At 45.4% G+C, this 14,277-nt stretch overlaps 1 protein-coding gene across 1 annotated transcript in view; it reads right to left on the bottom strand.

Annotated features, from left to right (window-relative positions):
• Positions 1 to 12,643, bottom strand: part of LOC137308812 (cytosolic phospholipase A2 zeta-like) — a gene marked incomplete at both ends in the record, with an annotated part of 37,048 nt that extends 24,405 nt beyond the window's left edge. The window contains 3 exons of the mRNA XM_067977285.1: positions 5,119 to 5,156; positions 6,851 to 6,964; positions 12,465 to 12,643. Of these exons, the coding sequence (XP_067833386.1) occupies positions 5,119 to 5,156; positions 6,851 to 6,964; positions 12,465 to 12,643 (331 nt within the window). The remainder of the gene's footprint in view (positions 1 to 5,118; positions 5,157 to 6,850; positions 6,965 to 12,464) is intronic.
• Positions 12,644 to 14,277: the final 1,634 nt, after the last annotated feature.

The following is a 14,277-nucleotide window of genomic DNA, read 5'->3' as shown; positions in this document are numbered from 1 at the left end:
GACAGTGTTGGGGGATTTTACTAGCGTAGGGAGGGAAAATGTTAGATAGGGTTCTTGCTGCTGATCACTAAGTAATAGGCTCAGCTGGGCAGTGCCGGCTGAGATCAGCTAACTTAGCACAGACCAGAGATCAAGTCTTGGAACTTGTAGTCGATATGGCAGATAAGTTAAAAGTTCCTGGACATTGTTGGTAGATCCGAATAAGCAGTTGTCAAGACTTCCCTTCAACATAATTAAGTATAAGAAGTGACGATCAAATAATCTTTGGAACACTACGGGAGTTAAATTGGGCCACATAGTGCCCGTTTTTATGGTGCAATTTGGCCACCCAAGGTCCCAAAATGGTGTCCAAGATGCACACCCTCACTTCCGATGGGAAACACACCATCTTGGTTCAAGAGACAGCGTTCGCGAGATTATCACATGCTGCCAACATGCAGAGAAGGGAGATCATCAGCTGGGTCAGTGTGCAACGCTGAATGCAGGAGGCCATTGACATTTTGGAAGACCCCAGTGAATCAGATGCCCTGTGCTGAACTCGCTCAGCAGAACATGACAGTAAATGGCATGATGGCCCCCTTGCCAGTGGTATTTAAAGGGATCATGCAGGACTTACAGGTAAATTGCTGGTTTATTACTTTTGGCTACTGCTCGAATTCTAGCTGATTTTTGCTGAGTTCTAGGATTGTTGAAAGTTTAATTTGTCTGGACAGAGTGGGGTCTGGCTGCTCTTGCGTTCCTGTGCCTGTAGTCTCATTCACAATTTGTCTGCTTCCAGACATGGGCGGCTTCCTAGGGCTGTCTCTAGAAGTAGAGCATGACTAGAAGCATGAAGGAAAACCCCACAGAGCAGGACAAGCTGCCAGAAGAGCGAGGAGAAGGAGTAGAGCCCTCAGCAGGAGGCCATATCTGCAGAACGTCTTCAGGGATCACTTCTCCTACCTCAATTTCAGTGAGCAGCAATGTACGGCAGGCTTCCCCAGGATGCAAGGTGCCACTGACTGCACAAACATTGCCTTGCATGCTCCCCATGAGAACCCTTCAATATTTATCAATCAAAAGGGATTCCACTCAACGTGCAACTGGTTTGCGACCACAGGCAGAGCATCATGCAAGTATGTGCCAGCTACTCCTTCATTCTGCGTCAGTCCTCTGGGCCACCTATATTAAAACTAAACCTCCAAGTTAAAGGCTGGCTATTGGACAAGGTTATCCCCTCGTGACATGGCTTATGAATCCTGTTGGGAACATGCGCACAGCTGGAGTACAAAGAGAGCCGTGCTGCCACAAGGAACATCATCAAGCACACAATTGGCTTCATCAAACAACACTTCCACTGCCTGGACTGCTCAGGAGGAGCCCTGCAGTACACTACTGAGCAGGTATCTAGATTTGTGGTCTTCTGCTGTGTGCTCCACAACCTCATCACGATGAGGGACCAACCCTTAACATCATCTGCGAACCGACAAATTGAAGAGGAGCAAGAAGAGGAGGATCAGGATTCTATGAGATCAGCTGATTGAGGAGCGCTTCCATTAAACTCAACTCCACATCCCCATTCACCAGCAATCCCACACTCCTTATCTTTCTTCTTACAATAACCATTGCATCGTCCTCTTTCTCTCAACACTTAATCTCCCTCACTTGACTGAAGACATAAAAACCAACACCAAATGCAAATGCAAATCCATCAAATCATTGATGGCATTCGGCACACAAAATGAGACTATTCACCCTTGTGCATTCCCTTGATGCCTGTCTTTCGTGTTCCTTTCCCTATCCTGGTCCGACAAGGTGCTTCCTCAGTGGCTGGAGCTTGGGAGGTTGAAGGCTGTTGACCTTCAATTGAGGAGATTGCAGATGGCCTTGGAGGACGACCTTGAGCAGCTTTGGGCACACAGGGCCCAGCTGCAGAGTGCACCATCTCAGGACTGGGCTGCAGCAGTCTGGGCCGGAAGGCTGACAGGCAACAGCAAGGGCACTGTCGGAGTGGCAGGGGTGGGAGCAGGAATGCTGTCATCCTGAGAGAGGACAGCAGGTTCCTGTTCCATGGAGTCACTGCCACTCTCCCGGGGCAGCGCCTCAGCAATCCTGGTGATCTGTTGGAGAACCGATTGCTGGACTGCTATGACGCCCTGGAAGCTCCTTTCAACAGTGGTACCCAGAGCCACAATGGCAGCACTCTGAGCTATTATAGCAGCATTTTGTGCTGTGATGGAAGTTGTGATATCGGTCATCAGACACTGTATCATGGTGGGTTCCACAGGTGTGCTGATGGAAGTGACCACCCGTTCCATGTGGGTAAGGATGGACTCAAAGCTCTGTGGAAATCCCTGTGCCAAGTTGGAGCTAGACTCCTCCACGCTCCTTGACATTGTGCAGAGGCTTCCCACCAAGCATTTCCTGGTGTACATCCCTCAGCCTTCTTCTGTAGTCTGGCCCATCAAAGTCCTCATCTGACTCCTCTGCAGCAGAACTACTAAGTGACCTTGCTCTCCGGTGAGCTAGCACCTGTGGCATCCTTTTCCCCGTTCTGGTTCCTGCGCACTTGTGCCCGGTGACTCACCAAGTGCAGATCCCACCTCCAACCTAGCCTCTAAAGTCCGCGCAGTGTCAGTATCTGAGCTGGTAACGGCAAGAATAGGATCAAGTGACGGTGCCGCTTCATCATTGCTCTCTTCAACTTCCTCCACTGGCTAAAGACCTTCAATATCCTGGCGAGCTAGAATTAAAAAGAGACAAGAGTTAGGTTGTGGTGTGGGGAGAACAGAGGAGAAGAAGTGTATGCTGGCAGCATCTGCAGCTTGTCATGGCAGAGTGTGTGGGGTGAGGGAGATGTGAGAAGGAGGATTAGGTATGCAGAAACCCTGCTCAACGATTCCCCCAGCGTTGCCAGTGGTCTTGGCTCTACCCATTCCCATTATGGACAGCACCGTCTCAATGGGGAAACAAGTACGTAGACACACTGCTCCTCCACCGGTGGCAGTCTGCTTTCTCGTATTATGCGCCAGCTTCTCCTGAAAGAAAGAGGGACGTGTGTTAGTGAGAGTCTTGCGATATGTCTGGGTGATGTGGTTGTCATGATTGAATAGCTGCCAGCGTGTATGTGTGTGAGATGTGAGTGTGAAGTTTGCAATAGTGCCGAGTGTGTAAGGGTGAGGTTATGGATATAAAATGAACTGTGCTTTACTGATTGTTACAGATTGTAAGTAGGTGGGGTTGCTGTGAATTCAGCAACTGATGTGGTGCAGCTGTTATGAGAAGCTATTTGAATATTAATCTTACCTTGACAACTCTTGTCAGATCATTGAACTTCTTCCTGCACTGTAGGAGCCATGGTCCTGGCATTCATCTCGTCGGTTACCTCCTCCCACCGCATCCATATCAGTGGCCTAGCTTCCTGCCCCCCGGCAGATACAAAATATCCCTCCTCTTCTTCACCTTCTGCACCAAGGCCTCCAGGACATTGGTGCACTCCCTCTGTTACCTTCTGCCATTCTACCACACGGAAAGAATTTCCAGTTGACTGGCAACCACAATGCATCTCCCCTTTAAGAGGTGCTGGCTGTCTTTAAGTAGAGTTCTAGACTCCATATCGGGCCCCCTACTCATGCGTGCAGCCAATGTAGCAGCAGGCAGCACGGATTTTACTTGCTTCCTGCATTGCAATCAACAGGCGTGGGTTAACGGCAGACCGCAATCCCAGCACCCGTTCTCCCCATGCTATCTAATTTAACCCCCAATATGTTCAGATTTTTACGGTTATTGGAACGGTCAATCATGAATTTGATGGGGTTTTAACTCATTGTTTATTGCTCCTTAGACGATCAAACAAGTGAGAAAGATGTCTGAACTTGCTCCTCTCCGTGGTAAAGGTGGTGAGCAGCCGAGCCAAACAAGTCAGAAGTTCCCAGGTTCAATAGCTGATGATCAGTTACACACATGAAAGTTTTCTTCCCTTTGCAAAAGCTATTGTATGATGGTAATTTTTGATAAATTACAATAACTATTACAATTTACATATTGTAATGATGCTGTGCATTTCCAGCATTTTCTGGTCTGTGCTGGGATTGCTGATCTAGTCTTGACACTCCTGCGCTGGGGGTGGAAATTAGCCAGGCTCCCCCCACAGCAGAGCAACATATGAATGCAACAATGAATAAGCAACGGAAATTCACCCTTTTTTTTGTTTGTTCTAATTTTGTCCTCTTCTCTCTAGACTTATGGTGGGGCTGACTGCCCTCCGGGACCTTACCCAAACGGCCATTCTTCAGGTGAGCCTGAAGTTTTGACATGTACTGAGCCCCTGAGGCCAAGTTTAACACTCCAACTGCTGCCCTGGCTGAAACCAGTACACGTGGGACCATGTGGTCTTTATGCGGCTTGGTAATTCACTAGCCCGTGCCTTTAAGCAAAGGCTATTGGCGGGAACTTATTACTTATATATTTTCTCCAACTTTTATAAAAAATTATCGAGAAATCCAGGTGACAGGCCGGGGCCCACAGTGCATTAAAGAGCAGGAAAGTTGGTGAGAACGATCAGGAATTCTGATTAGGCAATTTCCAAGCTTGGCTTTTGAAAGCATACAGATTGTTGAAGGAAGAAAAGAAAAGAGGGAGATAAGGAGTTCAACAGTTTGGAGGACCTAGGAAAGAAGGAGCTAGAGCATGAATCAGTGTGATGAGTCCTTATTTTAACACAGTAAGCATGCAGGGAGGAAGGGGATCAAGCAGGCACAAGGGGGCAAATTTCAGAGGAGACAAGAAAAGTTGCAATTGTAAGAGAGGGGCTGGACGCTGGAGGGCTGATTTTAACTTATGGCAGTGGGGGAAAATCGACAGTAGTGGATCTCCAATGGGAAGGTAAATCGGGTGTATGTGGGGCAGCAGATCCATGACCACTCATTTTCTGCCGCCGCTGAAAGTTAAAATCAGCCCGTACAGAGGTAAAGACAGCGATCACCCATCAGGTGACATCTTTTTCTCATACCCCGTACAGGAGTGTGAGAGAATGGCCTCCCCAGATACAGCAGCAGTATTCAAGAGTTGGACAGACTAGGGCTTAATATATAAAGAGTTAAGGGAACATAAATCAGAGACCAATCAAAATGAACTCACCATTTCTTAGCCTTCAGCTTCAGGTCGACACTCTGTTCCTAAGAGAGATTATGAGGAGGTAAAGTTACTCGTGCTATTTAAGAAGAATGTCAAACCGGCTGTGGCAGCTAGCCAAGTGGCATGAGTATATTCCTCCCTTCTCTCACTTATCCTCCTTTTCTCCTCTCTTTCTGTCCCTCTTCACAACTGGCCTGGTGATGGATTTGGGAGTTCTTTCTCCTTTAGGTTTCTTTTACGTCGAGTGTACATGAGATGAGTACTTGAGACTGAGGGTAATAAGCACCGTCCCAGCTATTACTCAGCTACGCCCCAGGGAAGTGCTAGGTGTGGCCAACCAGGAAGAATTGGCCTAGTCTCTTCCCAGTGAATACGATTACTGCCCAAAGAGAAGTACTCCCCCCGCCACCCGCAGCGAGCAGTGAAAAGAGAGGGTTGGGAAGACAGCAACAAAGGATACAAGGGTCAGTACTGACTGATATTCCATGGAGCTGTGGGATGAGGTATTATCTCTAAAGGGTAAGAGGAGAGAGATAAATAATGGAGATGTGAGGCTGGATAGATATCCTGGAGCTGTTTGATTTGCTTTAAGTATAAGTATTTCTGTAGAAGTTTCCCTTGCAAGATTTAGTAAGTCGGACAGGGACCATAACGTGTAGATTGTGCGTGGTCTGTGGAAGGGGCCGGCTTCTTAAGCCAAGTCACCGTTGCTCCTTCCTTGCTTCCTTAAGCATCACACCATTCTTCCAAAGGGCCTGCAATAACTATTCACTTTCTTTCCTCTCCCCATGCGGTGGCCATGTATTTTATTTCTTTTGTTCCCCACACCACATACCGCAATGTTGGGCACACAACATATGCAAAACTTGAAGCATCTGCTGGAGAATGCAGGGGGCAACAGGGGAGGCTGACTCCAGTTTTCTGCTCTTTCCTTTGGGGAGCTGCTTGTTCTCGCCTCCCTGGGAGCTCACTGTGTTGGGAAATCAGGAGAAGGTTCTTGTATCAGTGTACTAAAGGGCCTCACTGCAGGCCTGTACTTGTGAGATTGTTGCTGATCTGTTCATTGTAACCGGTCAATTACAAACTGTAACAGCAGTCAACAAATAGTCAAGATGTGCTCAATTGGCTCACCTCACCCTCATACAAAACGGATTTGGGAACAGTGGTCCAGTTTATTTTGATTCGGAAGGCACGGCATTCAGCTTTCCATGAAGTCAAAGCCATTTTGCCAAAGATTAGATGGCCCTTCATCCACTTGACTTCCAACACATAAACTTCATACCTCCTTCCTTGCCCCGTCGAGTCAAAGCTTACACTCACCCTTCCCCTCACTCAGGAACATTCTGCACCCTGGACAACCAACATTGGATCCCGTCTCCTACAACATTTACGAACATTTGAAAACAAACATTGCTGCAACAGATGCTAGCCGTCCACTACTACTGAAGTGAACTGTTGAAATTGCACAGCGGAGCACTGCATCTTAACTTCATCTGATTATTTTAAATAAAGGAGGCAAGGTAAATTTTAGCCCAAAGTGAACTGAATTATACAATGGCTGAAAGTCCAACTCACACTGGATTTTCAGTAGCCGTGCTATTATGGGGCTGTCGATCTCAATACTTGGCAGTTATGAGCAGGCTGCCCACTGATACTCATAATAACTGACTGGGAACGTCCCTCTGATAGTCAACCCATGTGTAAGAGCTGACCAATGGCTTTAAACCCTGCTCACCTGGCCAAGGGGTAATGTGACCGCCACATTCTTCCCAAGAGGAAGCTGATACAGGGGCTCGGAGCCTGAACCCACTATGGAGGTGTCCTTCGTCATTTCAACATGCATATCATCCTATGACAAATGGACAGGTGTTGTTAAAAGGAGTTCTCACACGTTGAAGCTACAAATGCACTGTTTATCTGCTTCATCACTGCTATACATAAGAACATAAGAAATAGGAGGAGTCGGCCACACGGCCCCTCGAGCCTGCTCCGCCATTCAATAAGATCATGGCTGATCTTCAACCTCAACTCCACTTTCCCGCCCGATCCCCATATCCCTTCATTCCCCTACAGTCCAAAATCTATCCATCTCAGCATTGAATATATTCAATGACTCAGCATCCACAGCCTTTTGGGGTAGAAAATTCCAAAGATTCACAACCCCCTGCGTGAAGAAATTCCTCATCTCAGTCTTGAATAGCCGACCCCTTATCCTGCAATTATGCCCCTTAGTTCTAGACTCTCTAGCCAAGGGAAACATTCTCTCAGCCTACGCAAAACATTCTGTTCTAGCGTCCAAAAAGATATCCCCCCCCCGCAACTTTCCTCAAAGTATTGACCCTTAGCTGATGTAAGGTTCTACGGACAATCAGTCCAGTACCTCATCCAAATGATCATTCATGTGTTAGCCCAGTAAGTGAAGGTCAGCAGGCTGAGATGGAGGAGTGTGGGAGGGGGTGGGGACAGGAGGGTGTAACATATCTGAATCTGATCTTGTCCTCGGCTGACATTCATAAATGTGTCCTTTCCATTTTCAATTGGAGCTCACTAGGCTTCTGTGTTGGTGCCACAAGCTGTATCAGAGGTATTAGGTCCAAATCACATGGCAGCTCAGCCATGAAATGTTAATGTATGCAAGTGGGCAGACCTGGGGTACACAGGAATTCATTGTCGCAGATAGCTGACCCTTTGAGAATCTGCTTGGAAGAAATATTGTTAATGTTTCAATATTAACACCATGAATAGTTATTTTGGCATACAAACAACTGCCCTAGCTGTTCAAATTTAGATCAGTTCACTTGTGAAGTTGAACTCCATGAGTTCAACATAGAAATTGGTCACGTGGGTATGGCATAACATTTGGAAGTCTACGAAAGACTATTTCATCCAAGAGTCTTCCAAATTATTGTAATGTGTAAGAAACATGTTCATATATTAACCTCCTACGGACTGTTTCACACTTTGCGCTTTTTGGTATCTTGTTGTGTCTCTTTGCCTCTGTATTATTCTACTTCGATCAGTTTTAGTCTATGTTCATTGGTCTGACAGTGTGATACTTGTCACCTTTTGGGAAAAAGCGGGAGAATGTGATGAGCACCCCATGCAATCTCTGGTGTGCTATACCGTAATTAAAGGGTAACTCTTAGTCCTGTGACACACTATCCCATTCACAGGCTGGCCTAAGGGCACAAATTCCAGTCCATAGGAGACTCGGTCCATTTATATGAACGCTTTTCTGCCGTGAGCACAAGAAAGCTTGAACCACATCACTGTCCCCATTGGCTTACTGAGCATTCCTGGCCGGCCTCCCATCTTCCACCCTCCGTAAACTTGAGCTCATCCAATACTCTGCTGCCCATATCCTAACTTACACCAAGTCCTGTTCTCCCATCACCCCTGTGCTTGCTGACCGACACTGGCTCCCAATCTGGGAACACCTCATTTTAAAATTCTCATCCTTGTTTTCAAAGCCCTCCATGGCGTGGTCCCTCCCTATCTCTGTGCTTTCAGCTGCCTAGGCCCCAAGCTCTGGAATTCCCTCCCTAAACCTCTCCGCCTCTCTCTTCTCCATTAAGATGTGCCTTAAAACCCACCACTTTTCTGTCCTAATATCCCCATTTGTGGCTCGGTGTCAACTATTGTTTGATAACGCTCCTGTGAAGCGCCTTGGGACATTTTACTATGTTAAGGGTGCTATATAAATGCAAGTTGTTGTTGTATTGTGTATGATTAGTCAATCTCTGGTCTGGGACTTCATTTTGCCAATTCAGGTATTTTTGACATCATTTTGTTGCAGGTTATCATACATAGAATTACGTAGAATTAACAGCACAGAAACAGACCATTCGGCCCAACTGGTCTATGCCGGTGTTTATTCTTCACACGAGCCTCCTACCTCCCTACTTCATCTCACCCTATCAGCATATCCTTTTAATCCTTTCTCCCTCATGTGTTTATCTAGCTTCCCTTTAAATGCATCTGTGCTATTCGCCTCAACCACTCCATGTGGTAGCACATTCCACGTTCTCAACATTCTGAGTAAAGAAGTTTCTGCTGAATTCCTTATTGGATTTATTAGTGACTATCATATTTATGGCCCCTGGTTTTGGACTTCCCTACAAGTGGAAACATCTCTACGTTTGCCCTATCGAACCACTTCATAATTGTAAAGACCTCTATCAGGTCACCTCTCAGTCTTCTCTTTTCTACAGAATAGAGCCCCAGCCTGTGTAGTCTTTCCTGATAGGTACAACCTCTCAGTTCTGGTATCATGCTTGTGAATCTTTTTTGTGCTTTCTCCAATGCTTCTATATACTTTTTATAATATGGAGATCAGAACTGTGCACAGTACTCTATGTGTGGTCTAACCAAGGTTCTACATATTTTTAACATAACTTCTCTGTTTTTCAATTGCATTCCTCTAGAAACGAACCCCAGTGCTTGGTTTGCACTTTTTATGGCCTTATTAACCTGTGTTGCGACTTTTAATGATTTGTGAATCTGTACCCCTAGATCCCTTTATACCTTGTGTTATGTTATTGTTACTCGAGGTAGTCATTTCATTGTTCAGGTGATTGTGTTCTTTAAAAATAGAATAAACTTATTAAAAAAAATTGAACATATATTTTGATTATAAAATAACTGTTCTCTGTAACCACCTTGTCTAGCTGTGCCCCGATTGGTCACATGAACTCCCTGTCTACTCCAAAGTCTGCCTGAACACTTTGGAAAGGCTGGTACTGAAAATAAAGAAAGCAGGAATCGCTGGACATATTTTACAATGGATACGTAATTGGTTGATTACTAGAACCCAGAGATCAGTGGTGCAGAGATTGTCATTAGCCTGGGAGAATGTGACCAGTGGGGTCCCACAGGGATCTGTTATGGGACCTCTTGTTCAATATCTTCATAAATGATCTGGCGGTAGGGGGTCACAGGCACGGTGGCTAAATTTGCAGATGATACAAAGCTAATGAAGGTCGTATACTCCAAAGCTGAACAGGATAAGCTACAGGAGGATTTGAATATACTTGGCAATTGGGCAGACAGGTGGCAGATGAAATTCAACGTAGAGAAATGCAATGTGCTTCATATGGGGTCAAAAAACCCAGGAAGGGACTATTACTTAAAAGGAAAGAAAATAAAATGAAATGAAAGAGATCTGGGGGTCCTGATTGACAATAAATTGAACAATACTTGATGTCAGTGAATAAATCCGATGTTGGGATACATTAAAACATCAATATTGAGTCAAAGTAGCGGGGTAATCGAGCCACTTGATAGATCTCTGGTGTGGCCGCACTTAGAATACTATACACAGTTCTGGTCACCACAATACAAAAAGATATTGCAGCTAATGAAAGGATACAGACGAGAGCTACCAGAATGATTATGCTGTTGGAGGGATTAAATTACGAGGAGTGATTATGTAAATTGGGCATGTTCTCACTGGAAAAGAGGTTAAGAAGTGATAGGATTGCTGATTTTAGGATTCTGAAGGGTCTAGAGAATGTAGACTATGACAAGCTGTTTCATTTTGTCCAGAACAGTAGAACCAGAGGTCACGGCCTGTGCTTGAAGGGGGGTAAATTCATAACAGATCTGTGGCAACATTATTTCAGTGAGGGAGTGGTTAATCTATGGAACAGACTACCTAGGGAGACGGTGGAAGCAGATAGTAATGACTCATTCAAATGAAAATGATAGATTCCTTTCAGAAAATAACATTTTGGGATACAGTATCTTTAGAGTAATTTGAGACATGACATGTGGTAAGTGTAACAGGTTTGGGATGAGTAATTTGAGACATGACATGTGGTAAGTGTAACAGGTTTGGGATGAACAGGTGACTTTGGACCTATGGACCTCTGGGGGTTTTCCTCACCTCATGTCTAGATCTATTGTAGACTAATTGATAGAGATTGATTGCCATGTGTAGTCAACAACTCCTTTATCATTGTATCATGTGATTATTAGGATGGTAGATGGCAAACTAGATGGACTGTGGTCTTTTTTCAATAAATAACAGTTCCTATGAACAGTCCCAATTCTTTCTGCCTGCTTACATTCTTAACTAATGCTTGCAGCCTTTTCTTTACAACTTCCTGTCCAGAATCCACACCCATCCCCTCGATGCTTTCCTTATTCGTAGTGGCATCATGGCATCAGGACGAGAGGTTAGTCTACTGTGGAGAGGACTTCTCTTTTTCATGTGGGGTGTACGACGAGTTGAATATGGGAGCTGGAGGCTGTGCAGGTCCAAAAGAGATTGCAGGGCTATGGGGAAAGGGCAGTGGAGTGTGATTAATTGGATAGCTCTTTCAAAGAGCCAGCAAACGCAAGATGGTCCAAATGGCCTCCTTCTGTGCTGTAAGATTCTATAATTCTATGTTGCCACAATGTGATAATGGCAGGAGACTAAAAGTCACATTTCTGAAGTCATTCAATAACAGTTCTAATTGGTCAAAAAGGCAGCAGCCATTTTAAATGCAACTTACTAGTAACTGATTGGCAACCAGTCATTTTTTCCCTTTTGATAAAGTTTTAACAATTAGTTGATTGATTAACTTTTAAGAGTCGGTCAACAAATTCCACAATTTTGGAACATAAGAATTTTGGGAGGCAGAGAAATGTCATAAGGTCAAGCAAGTCTCGCCCTTTATCACAGATCATTCCCATCTACCCACCTTCTTACTGCATCCCTCAATTACTTCACCCTCCAGACACATATCCAATCGTTTCATCAATTGCCACAACAACATTGATTTGTCCTCCCCGTTGGACTGTGCAATCCAGGTACGCTGTTGTCAGTGCATTGAAAAGTCAACTGCGACTATGTTTAAGTGGGATCAGTGTGAGGACAGGTTGCTCACCTGCAGTACTGTGCTGGTTTGAAGTGGGATCAGTGTGAGGTCAGATTGCTCACCTGCAGTACTGTGCTGGTTTGAAGTGGGATCAGTGTGAGGACAGGTTGCTCACCTGCAGTACTGTGCTGGTTTGAAGTGGGATCAGTGTGAGGACAGGTTGTTCACCAGCAGTACTGTGCTGGTTTGAAGTGGGATCAGTGTGAGGACAGATTGCTCACCTGCAGTACTGTGCTGGTTTGAAGTGGGATCAGTGTGTGGTCAGATTGCTCACCCGCAGTACTGTGCTGGTTTGAAGTAGGATCAGTGTGAGGTCAGACTGCTCACCTGCAGTACTGTGCTGGTTTGAAGTGGGATCAGTGTGAGGACAGGTTGCTCACCTGCAGTACTGTGCTGGTTTGAAGTGGGATCAGTGTGAGGTCAGATTGCTCACCTGCAGTACTGTGCTGGTATGAAGTGGGATCAGTGTGAGGTCAGATTGCTCACCTGCAGTACTGTGCTGGTTTGAATCAGGTCAATCTTCAGTTTTGGGTCCAAGCTCTTGTCTATGTGGAAGACAAAATTTTCATTCCACACAGGATTTGAGATAGGTTTGAGAGTGGTGACCTGCTCCTCTTCATAGGCTCCATCAACTTTCAAAGACATATTATACTGTGTGTTAACACCTGCAAGAGCAAAACAGAACTTATTGAGCACTAATATCTTAAAAAAAACAATGAGAGGAGAGCACAGTACTCTTTCACATAAGAATATAAGAAATAGGAGCAGGCCCCTCAAGCCTGCTCCGCCATTCAATAAGATCATGGCTGATTTTCAACCTCAACTCCACTTTCCCGCCCGATCCCCATATCCCTTGATTCCCTTAGTGTCCAAATATCCATCAATCTCAGTCTTGAATATACTCAATGACTGAGCATCCACAGCCCCCTGGTGTAGGGAATTCCAAAGATTCACAACCCTGAGTGAAGAAATTTTTCCTCATCTCGGTCCTAAATGGCTAACCTCTTACCTTGAGATTATGATCCCTAGTTCTAGACTCTCCAGCCAGGGGAAACAGCCTCTCAGCATCTACCCTGTCAAGCTCTCTAAAAATTTTATACGTTTCAATGAGATCACCTCTCATTCTTCTAAACTCCACAGAATATAGGCCCATTCTACTCAATGTCTCCTCATAGGACAACCCTCTCATCCCAAGAATCACCTGGGTTCAAATCCAGCTGAGACTGATAGGATAAGTCTCGTCTCTCTGTAAGGGTCCAATGTAAAATTAGTTTTACACACTTGAGTGTGTGGCCCACCCTATTGAATAAGGTCGAAGTGCTGGCAGCAGAGTGCAGATCGGGAACATTTAAAGGCCAGAATAATTTATTCAAGTGAGGGTTCTGTGCATCTTGCAGAACCCGTTTTCAATTTTTGAATACTCCAGCATTTCACTCACCACGTACCGAGCTTGCACAGCACAAGGTGGTGTTAACTGGCAGGAAGGCCCCCATGCTCATGAAGGATTTTGGACTTCTAAAGAAAACTAAAAGCATGGGCTGGAAACTCTGGATTGCTCAAAGAACAGAATCTGGTTAAAACTATTAACAACAACTAAAAAACAACAGAACAGTTACAAGATGGCATGCTGGGAAGCATGAAAGGTATTATTACTGCTTCAGACTGTTAGTGTTGTCTCAAGCACCACATGTTCGTGCTGCCTGCTCATTATCATGAGTTAGGCGTGCAGCCAGTGCCAGCCACACTATTCACTGGCTGCTGTCTTTTTGGGGATCAGATATCGAGAGTGTCTGAAATCACTTTCCTCTTTCAGGATGACAGCGTGTCTGCTCCCCTACCACCCACTCTGCCAATGCCCTTGTTAGTGCCACACAAACAGCTGAGCCAGACTGCTCCTGCACATGCCGAGATGCTGCAGTCTACAGCCGGGCCCCCGAGGCCCAAAGCTGCTCGAGGTCGTCCTCCACAGCCATGTAAAGTGTCTTCAATTGAAGCTCAGCAGCCTTCCACCACCCAAGCTGCAGCTACTGGGGAAACACTTCATTGGAGCACCAATATAGGCACAAGGGACTTGCACAAGGGTGATTCATAATTATTTCTGTTAACTGTTAGATTGAGATGTCATTGAGTTGTTTGACAAATTTGTTTTTTGTTCTGGATTTGGTGTTCGTGTTTATACTTGTAGTTAAGTGAGGGAAGACCTATAAGGCTGGACTGAAGGACGGTGGTAAGGATAGTGGGACTGTTGGTGTATTTGGGGATGGTTTAGGTGAAGTGCTCTTCGATGAGCTGCTCTCTA

The sequence above is a fragment of the Heptranchias perlo genome, unplaced genomic scaffold (genome assembly GCF_035084215.1).
Source record: "Heptranchias perlo isolate sHepPer1 unplaced genomic scaffold, sHepPer1.hap1 HAP1_SCAFFOLD_1394, whole genome shotgun sequence".
NCBI classification, from domain to species: Eukaryota; Metazoa; Chordata; class Chondrichthyes; order Hexanchiformes; family Hexanchidae; genus Heptranchias; species Heptranchias perlo.
Note: the sequence above shows the minus strand (reverse complement) of the source record. Positions and strands in the feature narration are given on the sequence as shown.